Source organism: Xyrauchen texanus, chromosome 48 (assembly GCF_025860055.1).
Source record: "Xyrauchen texanus isolate HMW12.3.18 chromosome 48, RBS_HiC_50CHRs, whole genome shotgun sequence".
NCBI classification, from domain to species: Eukaryota; Metazoa; Chordata; class Actinopteri; order Cypriniformes; family Catostomidae; genus Xyrauchen; species Xyrauchen texanus.
The window spans coordinates 8,450,626-8,473,452 of record NC_068323.1 but is presented as its reverse complement, the minus strand read 5'-3'; the positions used below and the strand labels follow the sequence as shown (position 1 = coordinate 8,473,452).

Below are 22,827 nucleotides of genomic sequence, written 5' to 3'. Positions count from 1 at the left end.
ACATTTTATGTTTACTAAATATGCATTAATAAATATGGTCAAATTATGATAATATTAATTATTATTAATTAGTGTGAATTAATATTAATACATATATATATATAATTACAATAGTAAATATTTATATAATATAAATTTTGTGTTTAATGAATATGCATTAATAAATTATTAATTAGTGCAAATTAATATTAATACAAATATATAATTACTAGAGTATATATTTATATATTATATTATTAATTATGATTAATTAGTGTGAATTAATATTAATACAAATATATAATTACAGTATTAAATATTTATATACTATTAATTTTGTGTTTACTGAATATGCATTAATAAATTATTAATTAGTGTGAATTAATATTAATACATATATATAATTACAATAGTAAATATTTATATAATATAAATTTTGTGTTTAATGAATATGCATTAATAAATTATTAATTAGTGCTGAATTAATATTAATACAAATATATAATTACTAGAGTATATATTTATATATTATATTATTAATTATGATTAATTCGTGTGAATTAATATTAATACAAATATATAATTACTAGAGTATATATTTATATATTATATTATTAATTATGATTAATTCGTGTGAATTAATATTAATACAAATATATAATTACTAGAGTATATATTTATATATTATATTATTAATTATGATTAATTAGTGTGAATTAATATTAATACAAATATATAATTACAATAGTAAATATTTATATACTATTAATTTTAAGTTTACTGAATATGCATTAATAAATATGGTTAAATTATGATAATATTAATTAATTATGATTAATTAGTGTGAATTAATATTAATATAAATATATAATTACTATAGTAAATATTTATATACTGTTAATTTTAAGTTTACTGAATATGCATTAATAAATTATTAATTAGTGTGAATTAATACTAATGACAATATATAATTACTATAATAAAAGAGTATATACTTACATAATATTAATAATTAATATTATTAGCGTTTACATTCACTAATTATACATTGATGTATAAATGTGGTCAATGCCAATTAATAACAATATATCATATTATTACTATAGTAAATATTTATATAATAATATATTATAATATTAATAATTAATATGTCATATTAAAATATATTAACATTTGACCACATTTATATTCACTGCATATACATTGATATATAAATGTGGTCAAATGTAAATACTTATTAACAATGTTAAATTAACAATGTAACACAAATGTTTGTGATATAATTAAGTATAATATATATTTATTCAATAATAATTCATAATGTACTAATGACTATGTAAATATTTGCCCGTCCTGATGAATGACAGGGTTAACTACACTGATAAAATGAGTTTAGCCAATCAGAGGTCACTTACACAACTGTTAGAGCAGGATTCCCACGCTTTTTCACCAATTCATTTTCAAAACGTTTAACTTGACCTTTCAGGTCACTTGCATGCATGCAAGTGTACACAAGAACATCATCAAACCGATAAAACCTTTCAGACCTCAGCAAAACGAGTAAAATGTAAATGCTCTAGAGAAATTCACAAAACTCGGTTTACTTGTCCAGTTCATTTATGAACCATTAAGCTCCATCATCAACACCCAGTGTGAGTTCATACCTTGCAGCAGACACAGAAAGCTTTGAGTGGGTTGAGTCCAAGCCACCCGCTGTTTCCTGCCTCTCTGAAACGGTTCATAAACTCAGTGTAGAGTGCCCTCTGCAGGCGAGACAGTCGTACCAGGATCACATGCTCCTCTTTCTCAGGAAGCTGCATTCGTAGGACATCATGACCTCGTCTGGGAATGCAGACAGTAGTAGCTTATTGTGAACTTTTTGTGTCTGTTTGAGGCAGATACATTTATTATTTTGGCAATTTGAAAATAAAAATGAAGACATCTCAGGCATAATAGTAGGAAGTATTGACTGTAATTAGTAAGAATTAAGCTTCAATTCCATTCAGAAACAGCCATACACTAAAAAGTTGGTCAAACCACAAAAAATTAAAAATAAAAATAAATGCACAAGTGGCATTTTCATTCAGTCCACCAGGGCGGCGCTCTTTAACCCACCTCTGCACAAAGCCCTCCAGCAGGCTGTGCAATACGTGACTCCTGTATCTCATGAGCCGAACGTCTTGTGGCGTGCTGTCTACACACTGTCCGTTCAGAATGGGCCTCTCGAACATGTTACTAAACTCCTGCCGCGTACCGAGGAAATCAGGTCGGACGAAATCCACCATGCACCAATACTCAATCAGGTTGTTTTGCAGCGGGTATCCGGTCAAAACTACCCGTCGCCGTGACCGGATGTTCTTCAGGGTCTGGGAGGTGCTGGCGTGGCAGTTCTTGATACGGTGACCCTCATCACATATAACAACATCCGGACCGGGCCGAGACAGCGCTCTCTCAATCCCTAAAGTAACAATTTGACAAATTAGCAAATTGAGGGCACTCACTATTCACTAATGTTACCACAGTGTAGTTACCACTTATATTTTACTTAAATGTGGATTCATATTTCCTGCAGTTCTATTAATGAAGAAGAATTTCTTAATGGCAGTCAGGACTACATCTATGTGGAACCGCACAGCTAATGTGTGCCGTCTGTCACAGTTTCATTCGCAAATTTCATTCATTTTTCAAAGTTGGATGTTTTTTTTAACTTGACGTGCCATCTAAAATGGTGGCACTCCTTTGTTAAATGCTGAAAACACACTGAGACGTGATGCAACAGTCAAAGACGCCTGTCTAGCACATTAACAAATTGCTTAAACTACAGTGCAAAAACTCGTAAACAAAGGTCAAAGATGGTGACCTACAATACTACTATATATTACATATTGAACAGACCTTTCAGGAGCTCTTGCTGCCGGTCCTCTTCGTCCAGATCAATAATAACAGGTCCAGCGGGTTTCTTGGACTTCCTCTTGCGGCCGGTCACAAAGCTCTTTTTGAGAGACAGCAGGCGGTACATCTCATAACCCATTAGCAGCACGCCACCATCACGAGTCCAATCCTCCACCACTTTGGCCCGTGCCACTGTGGTTCTGATCCAGACATACATGAAAAACCATAAACTAAACGAAGTAGCACTATAGATCAGAACGACCCAAACAAATGACATTATGGACATGAAAATAAGTCACATTTCACCCAAAATCAAGACTCTTTTTCTTTCTAATCTTTAAATTCTATGTACTAACATTACGATACAATTTACTTATTGTGTAACTACCTGTTGTTCTGCAAAATTCTCATAGGATTCACATTTGCTGCAACTGCGGTTGAAGTACAGGTAGGTGTAAAAGTTGGGGTAGGGTTAGTGTTAGTGTAAGGGTTGGGGTAGGGGTAGGGGTCAGGGTTAGTGTAAGGGTCGGGGTTAGGGGTCAGGGTTGGTGTAAGGGTCGGGGTTAGGGGTCAGGGTTGGTGTAAGGGTCGGGGTAGGGGTCAGGGTTGGTGTAAGGGTCGGGGTAGGGGTCGGTGTAAGGGTCGGGGTCAGGGTTGGGGTTAGGGGTCAGGGTTTGTGTAAGGGTTGGGGTTAGGGGTCAGAGTTGGTGTAAGGGTTGGGGTAGGGGTCAGGGTTGGTGTAAGGGTTGGGGTTAGGGGTCAGGGTTGGTGTAAGGGTTGGGGTAGGGGTCAGGGTTGGTGTAAGGGTTGGGGTAGGGGTCAGGTTTAGTGTAAGGGTTTGGGTCAGGGGTCAGGGTTTGTGTAAGGGTTGGGGTTAGGGGTCAGGGTTGGTGTAAGGGTTGGGGTAGGGGTCAGGGTTGGTGTAAGAGTTGGGGTAGGGGTCAGGGTTGGTGTAAGGGTCGGGGGTCAGGGTTGGGGTTAGGGGTCAGGGTTTGTGTAAGGGTTGGGGTTAGGGGTCAGAGTTGGTGTAAGGGTTGGGGTAGGGGTCAGGGTTGGTGTAAGGGTTGGGGTAGGGGTCAGAGTTGGTGTAAGGGTTGGGGTTAGGGGTCAGAGTTGGTGTAAGGGTTGGTGTAAGGGTTGGGGTAGGGGTCAGGGTTAGTGTAAGGGTTTGGGTCAGGGTTAGGATTAGGTTGGATTTCCTTGGATTTTCAGGTAAAATGACTCGTCTTGACCATTCTTGAGAGATTAAACCTTATATATCCGGACAAAATCTTTATGTAAAATTTGATTTGACTATAAATTCAAGCAGATGCAGTGTCCATACTTGTGCTCATCATTGAGGATGTGAACCTTGAAGGTTCGAGGTAAAACCTGGACAGGATCTGTATCAGGGGGAAGGGACTCAGCAGCAGGCAGCCAGAGATTAAACTCAGCTAACCAGTTCTGTAGTGTATTCACCTGAAGATGAGAAGAGACTAAGTGAGGCTCTCCAAAACAAGGACAGATTCAAACCATCACTCAAAATGCTCTTAGACACTCACAGGTACAATGGCGAGAACAGTTTTGGCTCCAGTGTGCCGCAGCAGTACGTCGATAAAGGAGATGACCTGCAGGGTTTTGCCCAGGCCCATACTGTGAGCCAGAATACAGCCAAACCCACTGCTGCTCTTGTACCGCTCAAGAGACTCCACCAGGTTATCATACAGAAAACGGATCCCACCAATCTGATAGAGAGACAAAGAGAATTTGAGATAAATCTGGCAATGCAAGACTTGTTCCAGACTGCTCAACCTGATTAAGAGATGTGTGTACCTGGTGTGGTTTGACTGCATGGGCGAGTTGAGGGGCGAGAAACAGGTCCTCCTCGTCTCCCGGGTGATTGATATTGACCAGCACCCTGCCCTGGGCGTCTGGCTGATTGAGTATGTCATTGACATGAGACCCGCTGCTCTCATCTGTGCTGGGTGTGACTGAGCGACCTTCATTATTGTCTTCCTCACTGCTGAACCGTTGAGTATCTTCATCACCCGAACTCAACTCAATCACATCTGAAGGGACATTTATCAAGATTATACATGTGTCTTGTTTAGAGAACACTAGAGTTAGTTACAACTGTACTTTGTAAAGGCAAAATATTCTGAATTGGCTACTTTAAAACACTTCGATCATCTCTATGACAGAGGTTCTCATCCGTTTTGGTGCAAGTGTGTTTGACCAGTCGGCATGAGTTATGTATATATTATGTATATAAGTCACTTCAGACTATAAGTTGCAGGGCCTTTCAGATGATGATTTTTTTTTTTTACTTATATTCCAGAAAATACGGTATGTTGATTTTACCATCTCTGCGGGCAGGTAACTCAGGGGACAGGGCCTCTTTAGCCTCGCCCTCATCACCGCTGCTGTCCAGACAGATCACTTCCTGTTTGGGCCCCGGTGCTGTAGTGGCTATATCTGACACACACACAAACACACACACACAATGAATGAACATTCACTCAATGAATGTTCAACACAGGCACTGTGCCGAGGGGAAGCAAGGGGCTCAGATGGCACTCACCTGGATGAAGGGGGAAGTCCTTCCGCTGTTGCTCCAGACGCCGACGTCTCTCGAGCTCCTCCTGCTGGGCGGCTTTGGTTCCCGCCTCCAGCTGGTGCTCTGTAAGCAGCTTCCTGTAGACCGGAGGGAAGCGGTGCAATTAGCATTAGCGAATTTGAAACGAAACGAGGGCGAGTAAATGACGACAGAGATTTGACTTAGGCTCAGTACCGGATATTCCTCCTCAAGTGAGCAGGTTTGGACTTGGACATCTTCAGTGTGTTCTCATTGGCTGAGGCATTGCTGTGGCTGTCTGGACTGGATGGAGGTTGAGAGCCGGGTCGTGATGACGTTCGTGAGGTTGAGGAAGGTTGGGAGGGGGGTCGGGATGTGGGGTCAGGGGTGGAGTCTCTAGATGGTGAGGTAGGTGGGGGGCTGCTCTGATCTCTCTGATCTTCAGTGTCCATGTTCTCAAACTGATCTGTGGAGAGAGAACACCAACCGATCAATAATTCATTTACAGCCGAAGACACAACCACACACTAAACAGGCTTTTTTTGATTTGTTTTCTACAGGCATGATTTGATGTTTCTACAGGTGTAGTGGCACTCACCGATTGGATCTTCTTCATCATCCCCATCGTTCTCTCCATCATCTTCCTCCTCCATCTCCTCTTCCTCCTCCTCCTCCTCCTCGCTGTTAAGGCCGGGCTCCAGGTCGCTCCCTGAGATTGCCTCTTCTGACATGGCGTCCCCTGGGTCTCCAAGAGCATTACTCACACATCTTCATCTAGACCACCTTATAGAATACACAAGTACAATTATTACCTGAATATCTTAATTCAGACTGACTTAAAGGACTAATTGCAACAAATAATAAAATATGGATTCACAATGGAAGCATAATATGAATTTGAATGTATACATTTAAAATGTGACTTCTGCTGTTTTGAACTGCAAAAACAAAAGTGCAAAATGTTTAAGTCTTTTTTAATCTCCTATTTTACTGCGAGTATTGGCACTTGCTATCAACCCTGGAGTCACGAGTTTGAATCTAGGGTGTGCTGAGTGACTCTAGACAGGTCTCCTAAGCAACCAAATTGGCCTGGTTGCTAGGGAGGGTAGAGTCACATGGGGTAACCTCCTCATGGTAGCTATAATGTGTGGTTCTCGCTCTCGGTGGGGCGTGTGAATAGCGTGAACCCTCCACATGCACCTACCTAACAGTGTTAGGTAGTTAACAGTGTCCCAACCAGACTTCACAAGATTCCAGCGACATGCAATCTGTCTGTCAACACCAAGCGCGAAGTGACACTGCAATATCAATACACTAAAATGAGGATAAATGAAAATAACATGTACCCCCTCAGAATCACAATGTAATAAACCTCAAAATTAAAAACAAGCTTTCTGACACGTGTATTTATTTGTCAGGTAACGGTCACTGAATTTCAAATTAAGTGAGAAGTCACATCATGCATGATCACTATTGATGATCGTTTTCATGATCGATCATTGCAGCCACGTCCGAGTACCCAATGCGGTGCAGCTCGGAGTTCAACTGAATTGCATTTGATATATTTACTTAAAAGAAACTTTTTTGGTCATAAAATCCCTAATTTATCGGCTTTAATATATCAACCTACTCGCACCGATAACTTTAACAAGTCACATTTATTGTCCGATACGATACAGCCGCTGATACAGCGTGCATGCCTAACCAATAATACAATTAAAACATGCAAACTAGCACAGAATTTGGGATTCATTTTAAAACCGGTCGAATTTTAAGTGTGCAAGAATGCGACTCACAGCTCACCGCTGAGCAAAAGAAAAAATCCTCCAATAAAGATGTTTAAGAGAAGAAAATGAAGCAATAGAGAAAGAGATGATGGGGGAGGTGCAGGAGGAAGAAGGGAGGGACAGAAAGAAGGAGAGAGTCGGGCCTACTTACATAAGTGAGTTATATAAGAGCAGGCAGCGTTTGAGTGTATGAATGAATGTAGGCCACTGACACACTGACACATTCAAGCAGTACAGCAAAGTCTGTTCCACAACATGAACTGTGAGTCACAGACTCATCTGCTGCGCCCTGCACCACAACACCTTCCTCTAACACACATGGATGGCTAAACTACTCACAATTTTGCAGAAATGGCTATATTCATGAAACACCAGTAATTGGGGTAAATTTAAAGGAATAGTTCACCTGAAAATGAAAATTCTGTCATCTTTTACTCAACCTCATGTCATTCGAAATGCCTTTGTAAAGGGGTCAGAGGGAAAGGAGGATGCGAGAACCGGCTTGACATTATAAATAATATTTTAACGAAGAACTGAGCCAAAAGACAAACACACAGGTGTCGGACAGCTGCCTGTAAATCTCTCTCTCTCTCTCGGACTGCAGCCTCCAGTCAGCCATTATCCCTCTTGGAGGCTCGATTAGCCTGATTAAAGGCGGGTGTGCAGCATCACGACCCGGCCCCGTCCTGTCACAGCCTTATTGACTATCTTCAGCCGACCACAAAAGAATAAACTTAGCAGAATGGTCAAAGCTGCTCTTTTCCATACAATGAAAGAATATAGCACTACCACAAACGACAAAAAGCACCATTGCAATATGGTAAACAGGGGGGTCATTTGTCTTGAACCAAGTTTGAATGTATGCACAAGAGTGAATGAGATTCACTTTCGCTTCTATTAAAACCTACCCAATGTTTAGAAATCGTCCTCATGGATTTTTTTTTATTTCCTTACATGTAATCCTTGAGTGTCAATTTAAAAAAAGTTACTCAGAGGTCCTTAGAGGACAAAAATGTCCACGTCAAAAAAAGCTGCCATAATAATACTATATATTTGTATTATTTTCCACTTTCAATTACTTTTTAAATCAACGTCAGTCCTGATCATAACTACCAAATATTCATTCATTTTCAGGATTTTAACCCTTTAAATAGCAGTTTGTTTATATAATGCCACTGTTGTTTTTTTACAGACACACACACACACCTCTCTCAATACACACATACAAACACACTCTGACATCCATACCAACACACACACACATTTCTCAACACACATACAAACACACCCGCACAATTTTAGCTGCATCATTTATTCAGTTGTCCTGCAGGTCTCTATAATACAGCAAACAGAAAATAGGGGAAAAGTATGTATTTGCTCCACAGGCTAATCATGAGATTAATGGCGCCATCTGGTGGAAAATATTAAAAATGTAAATTTTCAAGCCAGGACTCCGGAATAAAAGCATAATATAAGAGAATTCATTATTTAATGCTTTAATGGCACTGGGATCAAATATTGCAGTTTTAATGGGTTTCAATGGGGACATTTTTTCCTGAAGGTCCCGAGAGTAACTATTTTGTGTACACAATGTATTATAGGAACTGAGGTTGAAATATAAAAAATCCTAAAAAAAAGACACACTTTTGGCAAAATGTATTCTGTGGCATGAACAGCCAAAATGATCGAAAAAAACCCAAATGTCCCTACGGTCGCACAAGGGTTACGTTTAAACCATTTGACAGCTCTTCAAGACCTGAACTGCATTCAAAACTCACTAAAATCACTCGACTTTACGAACCCATTGACACCCGGTCAACCCAAGAGGGTGCTTTACATAGAAAACAACCACATAAATCAATTCAGCATGCAAAACCTAACCAAAACATTTTAAAAACTCCTACATGGTATCGACTAAATAAACTGAAACTACACAGGTAAATTCTGCACCAGTGCATACCACAAACATGCTAGTTACAATATAACACCAGAGATTCAAATTACATAACACTTGGGGATATGTGTTCTATATATGAGTTAAACTAATTTTATTGGACTCATGTGAATGAGGGACGTTTACATAACTGTACTGAGTGACCAGCAACACTGCTAACACATACACCAAACTCAATTTCTATCCATAATAATCAGATTAAACCACCTGATATGTCTATTTATAATGCATTGTGTTTTGTGCACGAAACAAAAACAACACATTGATAATTGTAAATGTAAAAGAGCCGCTAGCTGTTAGCACGTTAGCACGAGCGTGCGATGCTCTCTTTTGTTGACGTTATCATACGTGCTACCTGTATTCAAATATAACGATTCAAACACATTAAACGAGCGTGTGTATCTCTACAGTGACGTCTTACCTTTTTCTCTCCTGTTAAGGTCTCTCGGTTGCGATGTGCTTCTTTAAATTATTAATATTAATTTTCTAAAACTCAGTGATTCTTTTATTTTATCTTACAGTTGTGCGCGCGCAGCGACCTTTAACGCCCCCGAGGCGCAAACACTGAGTTCGATGGTTCCGCGCTGTGTTTCATAATCACTGTTATACAAAACCTGTTTTATAAACCCCAAGAATGATCCAGACTTTCCAAAAGGTAGTTTAAGTCCGCAATGACTGTGCATTATAATATGAAACTATTCCGTTGTTTGCAAATATTATTACTACATGCATTGTGTTATATGTCATGTTTATTATATATTAATATGATATATTGTAAATGATAAAACATACAATTATAGCGTTTGCGTACAATTTTTTAATACAATAAAAACTATATCATACATTTATGAAAAAGTTCATATATATTGCATTATATTATGTTAAATGGCATTTATTATGATAAATATGATATATATAAAATATAGATAATAAGATAAGACAGCTGTCTATTATGCATACATTTGAATATGATATTTTAAAAACAATACGATAGATTTATGATATATATATATGTATCTATAATATGCTATATGAACGTTATGACATTATATATATATATATGTATACATATAATGTCATAACGTTTCATATAGCAACATATATATATATATATATATATATATATATATATATATATATATATATATATATATATACATATATTATATGTGTGTTATAATATTACTTTTGTGTTGAAAGCATTATTATACATTTTAAACCTAAATGTTATATAAATATTATGACAAACTAAAAATAAAATGGAAAATTTTTAATAAAATATTTAAAAAACACTATTATTAATTTATTAGAATCTCTCTCTCTCTCTCTCTCTCTCTCTCTCTATATATATATATATATATATATATATATAAATGATATGTGTGTGTGTGTCTGTAAAGATATATAGATATTGCATTATGTTATTTTATATGATGTTAAGACATCTATGATTAGATTTATTTAAGTGCACCTAGTATATATGTACAGATGTATCTATACACAATGTATATATTATAAATCATAAAATAATACAGATGTATAAAATGCATACAACACTTGTTTATAATATTTTAAACACATTATTGTACATTTGTAACATGTATATAACATGTTATATGAAATGTTATGACATTTATTATAATAAAACACAATATAAAGTGTAATATAGGCTACATCATAATAAGAATAACACAACTAGCTGTGACAGCACATTCTTTATACCAAGCCTGCACTTTTTTGTTTGATATTTATATATCTAATATTATTAAATTCTTACTATTACACAAACCATTGTATGCTTGTTAACATTTGTTTTATGTTAATATTTATAACAGTATAACACATAATATATAATATCATGAATTTATAATTTTATGGGGAAAATATTTAGATATATATTTCAAAATACGTTATAGAAATAATATAAAAATATGTTTTGTATATTTATCATCCAACATCACATAAGTTAATAACATATAAAAGATAATGTAATAATGCTAAATTTAAAACAGTGTTGTTTCACATTTAAAAATGTTTTCCACTATTATATAAATCAAATTGTATGCTTGTTATAATTTGTATTATTTTATTATTTATAATATTATGATTCGTAATATTTAATTTAATTAATTTATATTTAATTGCTACATGTTTGAGTGTGCGTGTAATTGTACTACCACTGTCTCATGGCGCAGTTGAATGACGTCAACAACAATCGACGTCTCTGCTCTTCATTGTGTTTACTAGCCGTCAAAAGGTGGCTTAATAGTGTAGTAACAAATGATTTTTCCAGCACTTTATAACGTAATGGACCGGTCGATGATTTAGCGGGGAGATTCGGTGACTCTAATATCAGAAAACATGAACAAGGGTTGGCTTGAGTTAGAAAGTGACCCGGGTGAGTATTTAAATAAACAGTATGGTCATAAAAAAAAAAAACAGACTTCATGTCATTTATTATTAATTATTAAAAACTTCATTTGTAGCACAATCGATAAAAAACAGCATCATCAATAGTGTCCTATTTTAACGTAATCTCTAAATTGCACTTGTGATTTTACTTACATTTGCGCTTTACTTTCATGTGAATAGAATTAAAACCATTTATGACATCATCACGCTTATGTTATCCCTTATCCAGAAATTTAGTTATAATTCCTGCTTTTTCTTGTCCTGTTATAGGGTTGTTCACACTTTTGGTGGAGGACTTTGGTGAGTGGATTGTTTTGGCAATCTTTGAACAAATGCACACGTGATTTCTTTGCTTTTGAGGTGTTAAATATGAATGATGACGTCTGAATGTAGTGAAAAGATGTAAGTTGATGTGTTTGCATGCAGGTGTGAAGGGAGTTCAGGTGGAGGAGATCTATGACCTGCAGAGCAAATGTCAAAGGTGATCTTGCCACATACCATGCACTTTTTGACTTTTTTGTATATATATATATATATACATACACACACACAGCAGCCATCACTCCACATGAGTAATCATGCTAAATTACTAATTTGGTACTAGAAAATCACTTGCCATTATATCAAATACTGCGGAAAGCTATTTGGTTCTTTAAATTAAGCTTAAACATTGTCTTTGTTTTTTGAGTTGCCACAGTATGCAATAGACTGGCATGTGTTAAGGTCAAAAATGGCACACAAAAAAAGAAGAAAAAAAAAACAGCTTTCTCTAGAAACTAATCAGTCAATCATTGTTGTGAGGAATGAAGGCTGTACAATGCTTGAAACTGCCCAAAAACTGAAGATTTCATATAAAGGTGTAACTACAGTCTTCAAACACAAAGCACAACTGGCTCTAACAAGGACAGAAAGAGATGTGGAAGACCAGATGTGCAACTAAACAAGAGGATAAGTACATCAGAGTCTCTAGTTTGAGAAATAGACGCCTCACATGTCCTCCGCTGACAGCTTCATTGAATTCTACCCAATCAACACCAGTTTCATGTACAACAGTAAAGAGAAGACTCAGGAGGACTTATGGGAAGAATTGCAAAGAAAAAGACACTTTTGAAACAGAAAAACAAAAAGAAAAGGTTCAAGTGGGCAAAGAAACACAGACATTGGACAACAGATAATTGGAAAAGAGTGTTATGGATCTAAACCCCATTGAGCTTTTGTGGGATCAGCTAGACTGTAAGGTGTGTGAGAAGTGCCCGACAAGACAGACACATCTATGTCAAGTGTTACAGGAAGTGTGGGGTGAAAGGTCAAGTGCTACAGGAAGTGTGGGGTGAAAGGTCACCGAAGTATCTGTATAAACTGACCGCTAGAATAACAAGGATCTGCAAAGCTGTCATTGCTGCACATGGAGGATTTTTTTGATGAGAACTCTTTCAAGTAGTTCAACAGTTTTTTCAAATTGTAATAGCAATTTTATTAATGTCCTGACGATACATTGTGATCAGTTGAATGCCACTTTGGTGAATAAAAGTACCAATTTCTTTCCATAAGAGCAAAATCTGTACATTATTCCAAACTTTTGGCCGCTAGTGTATATATGGATATTGTATTATATATATATATATATATATATATATATATATATATAAATATATATATAAATATAATACATTTTCAACTACACACAAACAACATTTACAAAACAATAATGATATTAGTTCACTAGCATTACAATAAATGATTTTGTATATATTATAAATGATTATAGTGATATAATTGACAACACACATTATCGTTTTATTTTATTGAAGCAACCTTGTGTTTATTTTTCTGACCAGTCCTGTATACGGCTTCATCTTCCTCTTTAAATGGATCGAGGAGCGAAGATCTCGGCGGAAAGTGTCTACACTGGTAGATGAGACCTCTGTTATCGATGACGACATTGTTAACGACATGTTTTTTGCTCATCAAGTAAGTTTGTTTTCAGGTTTTCAGGAAGTCGCTGGCTGTCTTTATAGATGATCTGATAATATTTTGTACAGTATTTTAATACATTGGTATAGAGGACTGACAGATGTGTATATACTGTATGTCTGTTGTGCAGTTAATACCAAACTCGTGTGCTACTCACGCCCTCTTAAGTGTGCTTCTAAACTGCAGTGGCGTTGAGTTGGGAACAACTCTGAGTCGCATGAAGGCTTTCACTAAGGGCTTCAGTCCTGAGGTCAGTTATACACAACATAAACAGTCAGAACACCGAGGACTAGAGATGTGTTTTTAAAAATACCTATGTACACATACTGTTTTGTACATTAACTAACGCAAGTCTTTATTTTCCTGCATTCTCAGAGTAAAGGTTACGCCATCGGAAACGCCCCAGAGCTTGCGAAAGCCCACAACAGCCATGCAAGGTAGAGTCAAGCTTTAATATAACACCTTAAAGCCTTTTCACAGCTAATGACTAGTATAAATGTATCGCATGGTAATGATCCTTGTTTATGGTCTAGTTTTGTAGTTTTATAGTTATTTTTTTGTCTTGTTTCCATGGAGACCGGAGCCACGACACTTGCCGGAAAAACAGAACGGCATCAGTGCCGTCCGGACGATGGAGGCATTTCACTTCGTTAGTTACGTACCAATTAAAGACCGACTGTTTGAGCTGGATGGGCTGAAGGTGTACCCAATTGACCATGGTAAGATCTTTAATCCACTTAACTTTTTTTTTTCTCCCAATTTGGAATGCCCAATTCCCACCACTTAGTAGGTCCTCAGAAGCCTCCGCTTCTAAAACAGTCAGTCAATCCACACGTCTTAACAGAGACTCACAGCATGTGGAGGCTCATGCTACTGTCCGCGAGAGAGCGAGAACCACTAATCACGACCACGAGGAGGTTACCCCATGTGACTCTACCCTCCCTAGCAACCAGGCCAATTTGGTTGCTTAGGAGACCTGGCTGGAGTCACTCAGCACACCCTGGATTCGAACTCGCGACTCCAGGGGTGATAGTCAGCGTCAATACTCGATGAGAAACCCAGGCCCCAAGTCAACTTAACATTAATTGATTGTGCAGGGTTTGATACAAGTTAAACTCAGTGAATTGAGCATTCAATGGAAGTGAAAGGGGCAAGTCCATCATTATATGTGTAAACATGATTTTAGTGTGTTAAAATCACTTGCTAACCTTACCTGTGTAAACTTATAACCAATATTACAACTTAATTGATATGAGGACACAACGCGGTAAACCCTGTAAGCATTTATTTCATGCTAAAATCACTTTGACACATATAATGTTTATATCTTATGGCTATAATTTTGAACATTTACAGATTGGCCCCATTCACTTCCGTTGAAATTGACTCAATGTAACTCGGATGTTTGCTTTTTTACATAAAATTAAATTATTTTCTGTGGTAATCAATATTACGCTACAAATGCTGTCGGTTGAGCCAACTTTGTGGTGAATCCGAAATGTTCCTTTAATACATCCCTCTTTATCTCTCACTCAGGGCCATGGGGAGAGGACGAGGAATGGACCGACAAAGCCAGACGGGTCATAATGGAGCGAATCGGGCTGGCGACTGCAGGGTAAGAGCACGTCTGACTATAAAGGTCCATATCTCTACCTATCAGGATGAGGACAATAATGGTACAATATTAAGTTTAATGTGTCTCCTTTCACTATAGAGAGCCCTACCATGACATCCGCTTCAATCTCATGGCAGTGGTTCCAGATCGCAGGGTCAAATACGAATCCAGGCTTGATGTCCTGAAACAGAACAGACAGATCATTCTAGAGGGGCTCAAGCAGGTTAGAGACAAAAAAGTGAGTGCAAGCTTTAATTTCCTTGAATAAAATACTCATTGTAGAGGATCTTGCATTGTATGTGGAATTACCTCTTCTTTGTGTGGCTCAAATGAATTGTGAATGTTTGTGCGCAACCATGTGTGTGCAACAGGTGATTCGGATGTCCCATCAAGAATCAGGCCAAGACCGCAAGCAAGACTCCTCCTCCTCCGAGGACACATCCCCTGCTGTGAAAAAGGAGGAGGGGCCAGAGACACCAATACCTTTGGGTACTGAGCAGGCCCTGCCCAAAGGTACCCCAGACAACAGAGCTCAACAGTGGGGTTTTGAAACTAAAAATGGCACTCAAAATCTCCAATGCAATTCAGAAACCAAAAGTCAAGAAGGTTTCGAATTCTCAGTGAATTACTGCACCGGAACCGAATGATTTTCAGAAAGTTTGGTTCCATTAACGATTCTCAAACGTGCATTTGTGGGGCAGTGGTGGCTCAGTCGTTGAGCCTCAGGGTTACTGACCAGAAGGTTGGGGGTTCAAGCCCCAGCACCACCAAGATGCCACTGTTGGGCCCTTGAGCAAGGCACTTAACTCCAGGTTGCTTCGGGGGGATTGTCCCTGTAATAACTGCACTGTAAGTTGCTTTGGATAAAAGCGTCTGCCAAATGCATAAATGTAAATGCATTCCTCTGCTGTTGAGAACGTGACACTTTACTAAAATACTCTTGACGGGGCGGCTGTGGCTAAGGTGGTAGAGCGGGTCGGCCGCTAACCGCAGGGTTGGCTTTTTGATTCCCGGCCCACACGACTCCACATGCCGAATGTCCTTGGGCAAGACACTGAACCCCAAGTTGTTCCCAATTGTTCCCAATGGCAGGCTAGCACCTTGCATGGCAGCTCTGCCGTCACTGGTGTGTGAATGTATGTGTGTGAATGGGAAGCGCTTTGGTAACCTCTAAGGTTAAAAAAGGTGCTATATAAACGCAGAACTATACTTGAGGCTTGTGAGACTTATCAGAGTAACAACTGGATGGTTGTTAATATGACATTGTGTAGTTAAAGATATACATTATAGGTTTTGTTGTAATCTGTGGTATTTCACAAAATAAATAAATTAACAAAATAGCATGACGAAGAGCAGAGTGGGGCCGGACAGTGAGTGCGCACGCCCGGGCCCCAATCGGGCTAATCAGCCAAGGAGAGTTATTAAGGTCGAGCCGGAAGTGGCAGTTTGCGAGAGAGAGAGCCACACATGGTAAGGATGGGCATAAGGGATGTGGCGGCCCACCGGGCATATATTCCCGGTGGGCCGCCACACTTTGGGGCTGATCATGGGCGGACTGGCCAGTGGGAGAACTGAGCGTGCCGGTGGTGCATTCGCAAAATGTGTGCAGAAAAAAATCACGCTATGCAGAACGGACCACAAAAATGCAGAAAAGGACAGCGACCAACCCAAATCCTAATGTGCCTATAAACAATAGAAAATGTCAAACAAAGAGGAACTCTTTAAAATGTATTTGACTTTGAAGAGGAATATAAGGAAGGAGAAATTCAAGGAATATGATTGACCAAACTGAGATTTATAATCTTTTGTTTCATACATTTACCCAATGAAAATGTGTGTTAAGGATAGTTCAATAATCTAGACAGTCCTGTCATCAGGGTGGGGACAATCAGGAACATTGACAAGGAGAGGTCCACAAACCAAATATTTACATTGCTGCGTATATAGAGGTTGGAGCCTTAAAATTGTGTCCAGTGCTTTGTGCATTCAAGCGACAGCACTGAACCGAAAATGTGAAATTGAATCTTTTACCATGGGAAAAGTGTCCATTTCTCAAAGCAGGATGTCCTGCGCCTTGTTTTCCTCTCAGAAACTCAGAAAGGTGCTGCCACTGTATCGAGTCCAGCTGGAAAAGTCAAAGCCATTGCTAAACCCTCTGCCCTGCCAACAGGAGGTGCTCCACCACCAGCCCCTCTGCCCTTACCTAACCCCAACATCATTGTTCAGCGTTTGCCAGCTTTCCTAGACAACCACAACTACGCCAAGTCCCCCATGCAGGTAATACAGTGCGATTCTGCCATGAAACACAGAGAGCCAATATAGTACAGGGTTCAAATGTGGCTTGCTTGGTTAGTTTTAGGATAACTTGACATAAATCTGATAATTACAATGTGCTCTCATTCAGTTGTATTCTCACTAATTAACAGGAAGAGGAAGATCTCGCTGCAGGTGTGGGTCGCACGCGTGTACCCAACCCTCCCCAGCCCCCTTATTCTGATGATGAGGATGACTATGATGATGAAGAGGAAGAGTGTAGCACTACAGGTGCTTCCAGCAGGTATGAGGCTGTGTTGAACCTCTACATTCGTCTACTAAAATATTCAAATTCGAATTCACTCTATACCCATCTGCTGCTCTATGCAAGTATGCAGACGTGAATCCTTGGCCAACACGTTACAAACGCACAGTCCCTTCGTACATACTGCATATGCGTCTTGAGTTCATTTACATGCTGTTTTTCCCCAGAAACAAAGCTATGATGCTTGAGACAAAGAGTCATTCACGTTTACGTGCACTGCGTAAGTGGCGTACTCTTTACCACCCTATACTTGCGCCTCGGGCCACTTTCTCCACAGCGACATAATTTCTCTGCGACGCTGGTGTAAATAACAAACATGCCATCTGAGGACGACATAGCTATTACTTATTCTCCGTTACGTCGCTTTATTTCCAGATGCCCCACAGTTGCTGCTGTGTTTGTTTCCTTAACTTTCCATCGTGACCTGTCTTGGCATTGCACTGCAATTGTTGGGTTTCTCTCTTCCGTCATACCTCAGGATTCCCCAGGTACATTTGAGCACATATGCACTCGCACACTCTCTTCAAACACCTGTAAGAATGCCTCTTACGTGCTTACATAGCCACATAAGCCCTGTTCTCCTGCAGAAAACGTAATCCCATCTACACATGTTGACATTTTTGCCAGCACCCCTATCACCCTGTAGCTCTAGACTGGTTCCACACTGAAGCCAAACAGGGTTGAGCCTGGTCAGTACCTGGATGGGAGACATTCTTTGGAAAAACTAAGATTGCTGCTGGAAGCAGGGGGTGCTCAACCTGTGGTCTGTTTGGTCTTAACGCCCCAGTATTGTGATGGGGACACTATTCTGTAAAAAGGCACTGTCTTTCGGATGAGTTGTTGAACCGAGGTCCTTACTCTCTGTGGTCATTAAAGGGACAGTTCACCCAAAAATGAGAATTCTCTCATTATTTACTCAACCTCATGATATCCCAAATGTGCATGACTTTCTTTCATCAGAACACATTTGAAGAAAAATAGAAAAATATCTAAGCTCAGTAGATCCTTAAAATGGTGATGAGACATTTGAAGCTCAAAAAATGACAAATAGTCAGCATAAACGTCATCGATACGACTCCAGCTGTTAAATGAATGTCTTCTAAAGTGATACGATTGCTTTTGGTGTGAAAAAGATCTATATTTAAGTTATTTTTAACTGTAATCCAACACTTCCGGTAAGCTTAACGAGAGGATGAAGATCACATGGTCTCTCGTGTGACATATTCGTGTTGGCATGTTACGGACGAAATCTCATTCTCTCCACTCGGTTGACACAAATACACCATTGTGAGTAAAGAAACCGATAAATACAGATCTAAACCAAAACCAACAAAGCTCTGTACAGGGTTCCTCCTACTCAGTTGTAAACAGCGCAGCTCTTCCATGTTTATCGCACGTGTGTCAGTTCTCGCATGTCTCACGTGCCAATGCAATTACATCACACGCGCATGCCACGGCTGACCGGAAGCGATGATTTAGAGTTAAAAAAGGGCTTAAATATTGATCTTTTTTCACACCAATGCGATCATGATCAGAGTCGGTATGGATGATGTTTATGCTGACTGTCTATGATTTTTGTCGAATCACCATCTCCACCTCTTCATATGTGTTCTGGTGAAGATAGAAAGTCATACACACTTGTGACACACAAGGGTGAGTAAACATGAGAGCATTTTCATTTTTAGGTGAACCATCCCTTTAAAAATCCCAGGACACCATGTGAAATTCCAGTGTCCTGGCCAAATACCCCCATTGGCCCTTCTCAATCACGGCCTCCTAATAATCCCCATCCATGAATTGGCTCTTTCTCTCTTCTTTCTGGTTTCCATCAATAGCTGGTGTGTGGTGAGCGTACTGGTGCACTATGGCTGCCGTTGCATCATCCAGGTGGATGCTGCACACTGGTGGTGTTTGAGAAGAGTCCCCTGTTCTCTATGTAAAGTTCACTCAGTGTAGTCATGATTTTGTGATAGAGTTATCTTCAGATGACTGTGCCACTACAACGGATGTGTTATTTATATACCAATTTGCTCAGCAAGATTCTCCCCAAACAGTTGGAGCGAGTGGCTCAGATGGTAGCGCATTCGTCCAGGACACATATGAGAGCCGTTGGCTCTAACCCGGGTTTTATTCCAGCTTGTGTCATTCCCAATCTCCTTCCCCATCTCTATCCCCTGCTTTCCTGTCTCTCTGCACTGCCCTATAATTGTTTAAAAAAAGATAGATAACATCAATGTCAGTCTGCTGTAGTACCCCTTGAGACATGGTGATTATACAACACATACTTGCGTTGTATTATAGAGTTCTGACACATTATGAAATCAAGCTTGAAGCGTCTGCATTCACGGACTTGCGTAGGGATTGTTTTGGACCTTACCTTCATGGCTTGTGCGTGTGATTGGCAGGTTCCGCAGGAAGGCGGGTTTACGTGCACGTGCTGTGGGTCGCAGTGGAGTGGCTGCTGTTAAGGCCATGGATGGTCACCTAGCACTCAGTGTTTTAGCGGAGAAACTCAAGAAGGAGGCACAGAGGAAGGATGCTATGCCAACAGCAGGTTCGGCATCTCTGAACGTACGCACAGAGGGTCGCACAGGCGGAATCAGCATCACCGCGGCCTGCCAGCCATCACCCACACCCAGTAACGAGAGCACAGATACGGCCTCCGAGATCGGCAGCGCGTTCAACTCGCCCCTACGCTCGCCTGCGCGATCGCAGGCCACTACGCGTCCATCCAGCCCTGTGGCTTCCCACTTCGCGGGTCGCGTGCTGTTCGGGGAGGAGGAAGGGCTGCTAAGGTTAGACGCACGACACAATCGTGCTGTTCGGGACTTGGGGGTGCAAGTGAGCTTGACGTTGCTGCAACTGCAAGAGGATGGAGTCATGTACGCCATGACACCTACAGGTAAACGTACGTTTAAAAAAACAAAACACATATCATGTTTTGAATCCATTTAAATTGGTTCGATTTTAAAGTCAACTTCCATTTTTAGGCCAGTTTGCTACAAAACAGGTTGTGAGTGTTTTTTTTATGTTGACAGGCGGTGTAGAGAAAAAGGAGAAAGAAGAGGCTACTGGTCCAGGAGGAGGAGAGAAGGGGGTGAAGGAAGGACCATCAGTGGATATCAAACAGAAAGACATCAAAGATGCATTGGAGGTCAAACCAGACAAAGAGAACCTGCCATTCACAGAGTCGGAGATCAACACCAAACCTGCTGGAGAGAAGTACACTCCCAAAGTGAGGCTGGACCCTTTTTCATATTTAATCATTTTCGTTTTAGTGGTTCTTTACAATGGCAAGCATCACTACTCCTATCGCTCATACTTACAAACCCCTAACGGTTAGTATTTCTCTCTGTCATAAAGGAGTTACTGGCCCTGCTGAAATATGTGGAAGCTGACATCACCAACTATGAATTGTGTCTTAAAGAAGAAGTGGAGAAAAGGAAGAAGTACAAGGCAAGTGACTGACATCCATTTCTAATGTCATGTCAAGGAGATGTTAGGCAGAATGAAAGCGAATGGTGAATTATCTCTTTAAAGAAGGCAAATATGGACAGAAACATGAGCGAAAGAAAATCCAAAGAAAAGTTGTGATATTGTTGTCCTTCTCATCAGATCGATGACCAGAGGAGGACGCATAACTATGACGAGTTTATCTGCACCTTCATATCAATGCTGGCACAAGAAGGTAAAAATCATTTTCCATTTTTTTCCTTTTTCATCAGCACTAATCTCGACTTGTGTTGAATAATTTGAAAGAAAAAAAAAACCCTCCAAACTGCTCGCAGATCCCTGATCCACCTTTATAAACATATGGCGCATTAGGTTGCGTCACATCAGGTTTGATGCAAATGACACCAAATTCCTCTGTCATAGGGACTGGAATGACTTGAGTCAATCGTTTTTGGACTATTCCTTTAATCAAATGTCTTCCCTTTGTGCTCTGTCTCTGGTGGTCTTACAGGTATGTTAGCAAGTCTGGTTGAGCAGAACATTTCCGTCCGTCGCCGACAGGGCGTGAGCATCGGCCGCCTCCACAAACAACGCAAACCCGACCGGCGGAAACGCTCACGACCGTACAAAGCCAAGCGCCAATGAAAACTCCAAAACGGCTTTGAACAGGATCAACGGTTTGACAAGTAGCATGGCAGACATTGAACAACCGAATCAGGCGCTAACGTCGAGAGGTTGTCCTGAAGACGGACTAAATGACACCTCATAAACAGTGTTAGCGTTTCTACCAAACTGTTGCAAGCAAGATTCCAGCTTTGCACTTCAGCGGTCATTGTATTCTCATGAATCATTACTTTGTACTACATCAAACAAATAAAAACACAACAACATTTGTGCTTTGAGTGCTGGGGCTAGACTGATTCACTCTCGGAATTCCAAGCCAGACTTCCCAAGCATCCAGTCTATGTAATATCAAAGTTTTGCCATTCCTGATTCGCTCAACATGCAAAAACATGATTTTCTTACTGTCTTTTTGTCTCGTTTTTCCACTTAAAATATCTAAAAACATTCTTAAAACAACACATTTATTTGAGAAGCAAAATGACTAAATATATTTGTTCTTGTCTTCAGAGAAATCCAATGCAATTTAGTTAATAATAAATCCTGGCCTTCTCTGAAAACAAGACTTGCCACTCATCCAAGAAGTTTTTATTTAGAAAATATGTTTTAGGTATCATGTTGGTGATGTATGATGTTTCCAATCGCCAATCAGGATGGGATTCTCGAAGAGCGTTTGTGTTGTTCACATTGAGAATCCATTTCTGGGATATAAGAAACAAAAGAAGATCCTGGTCTTGTACTGTTACTTTTGGATATTTTAAGGCTTGATTCATGAGTTGGTTCATGAATGTGTGTACTGTATGTATCATTTTATACAAATTGAACTCTTGTGCAAACTATCAATGTCAGAAATACAGACTGATCTTAGGAGGTTTGTTTTTGTTGGTAGAATATAGACGAATAGGTTTGTCTCAAGACATGGTCTGTCATTCTGTACATATGTATTTGTGTATCACCTTATGTCCATACAGGGCTTTCAGATTTCTAGACAATGAATAAATGCTTCAA

The 22,827-nt window shown here is 39.4% G+C and overlaps 2 protein-coding genes across 4 annotated transcripts in view; one reads left to right on the top strand and one right to left on the bottom strand.

Moving 5' to 3' along the window:
- Positions 1-15,331, bottom strand: part of LOC127639542 (helicase ARIP4-like) — a 24,831-nt gene extending 9,500 nt beyond the window's left edge. Inside the window, exons 1-11 of one of the 2 annotated variants that reach the window (XM_052121606.1) lie at positions 15,277-15,331; positions 6,024-6,208; positions 5,642-5,891; positions 5,432-5,544; positions 5,212-5,325; positions 4,684-4,919; positions 4,413-4,595; positions 4,196-4,329; positions 2,875-3,071; positions 2,095-2,437; positions 1,644-1,821 (exon numbers count right to left, since the gene is read on the bottom strand). In XM_052121606.1, the coding sequence (XP_051977566.1) occupies positions 1,644-1,821; positions 2,095-2,437; positions 2,875-3,071; positions 4,196-4,329; positions 4,413-4,595; positions 4,684-4,919; positions 5,212-5,325; positions 5,432-5,544; positions 5,642-5,891; positions 6,024-6,156 (1,881 nt within the window). In that variant the 5' untranslated portion in view covers positions 6,157-6,208; positions 15,277-15,331. Of the gene's footprint in view, positions 1-1,643; positions 1,822-2,094; positions 2,438-2,874; positions 3,072-4,195; positions 4,330-4,412; positions 4,596-4,683; positions 4,920-5,211; positions 5,326-5,431; positions 5,545-5,641; positions 5,892-6,023; positions 6,209-9,587; positions 9,719-15,276 lie in introns of those variants that run through there. The other variant, XM_052121607.1, reaches the window with a different exon arrangement.
- bap1 (BRCA1 associated protein-1 (ubiquitin carboxy-terminal hydrolase)) lies at positions 11,392-22,827 on the top strand. Of its 2 annotated transcripts, none has more exons than XM_052121609.1 (17): positions 11,392-11,564; positions 11,849-11,878; positions 12,005-12,059; positions 13,417-13,549; positions 13,683-13,802; positions 13,928-13,989; positions 14,129-14,271; positions 15,089-15,167; positions 15,267-15,405; positions 15,539-15,680; positions 17,257-17,444; positions 17,594-17,724; positions 20,151-20,647; positions 20,784-20,980; positions 21,109-21,201; positions 21,361-21,433; positions 21,710-22,827. In XM_052121609.1, exons 1-17 carry the CDS (start codon positions 11,528-11,530, stop codon positions 21,841-21,843), a joined length of 2,253 nt encoding a protein of 750 aa, XP_051977569.1. In that variant the 5' UTR covers positions 11,392-11,527; the 3' UTR covers positions 21,844-22,827. The 2 variants fall into 2 exon arrangements, with proteins under 2 accessions (XP_051977569.1, XP_051977568.1); XM_052121608.1 differs by having other exon boundaries at positions 20,151-20,653.

Coding starts and splice junctions, on each gene's coding strand:
- bap1 (XM_052121608.1), top strand. CDS start 11,528: ATGAACAAGGGTTGGCTTGAGTTAGAAAGTGACCCGG. Junction 13,803..13,927: donor CTAAGGGCTTCAGTCCTGAG/GTCAGTTATACA, acceptor CTGCATTCTCAG/AGTAAAGGTTACGCCATCGG. Junction 15,168..15,266: donor ATCGGGCTGGCGACTGCAGG/GTAAGAGCACGT, acceptor CTTTCACTATAG/AGAGCCCTACCATGACATCC.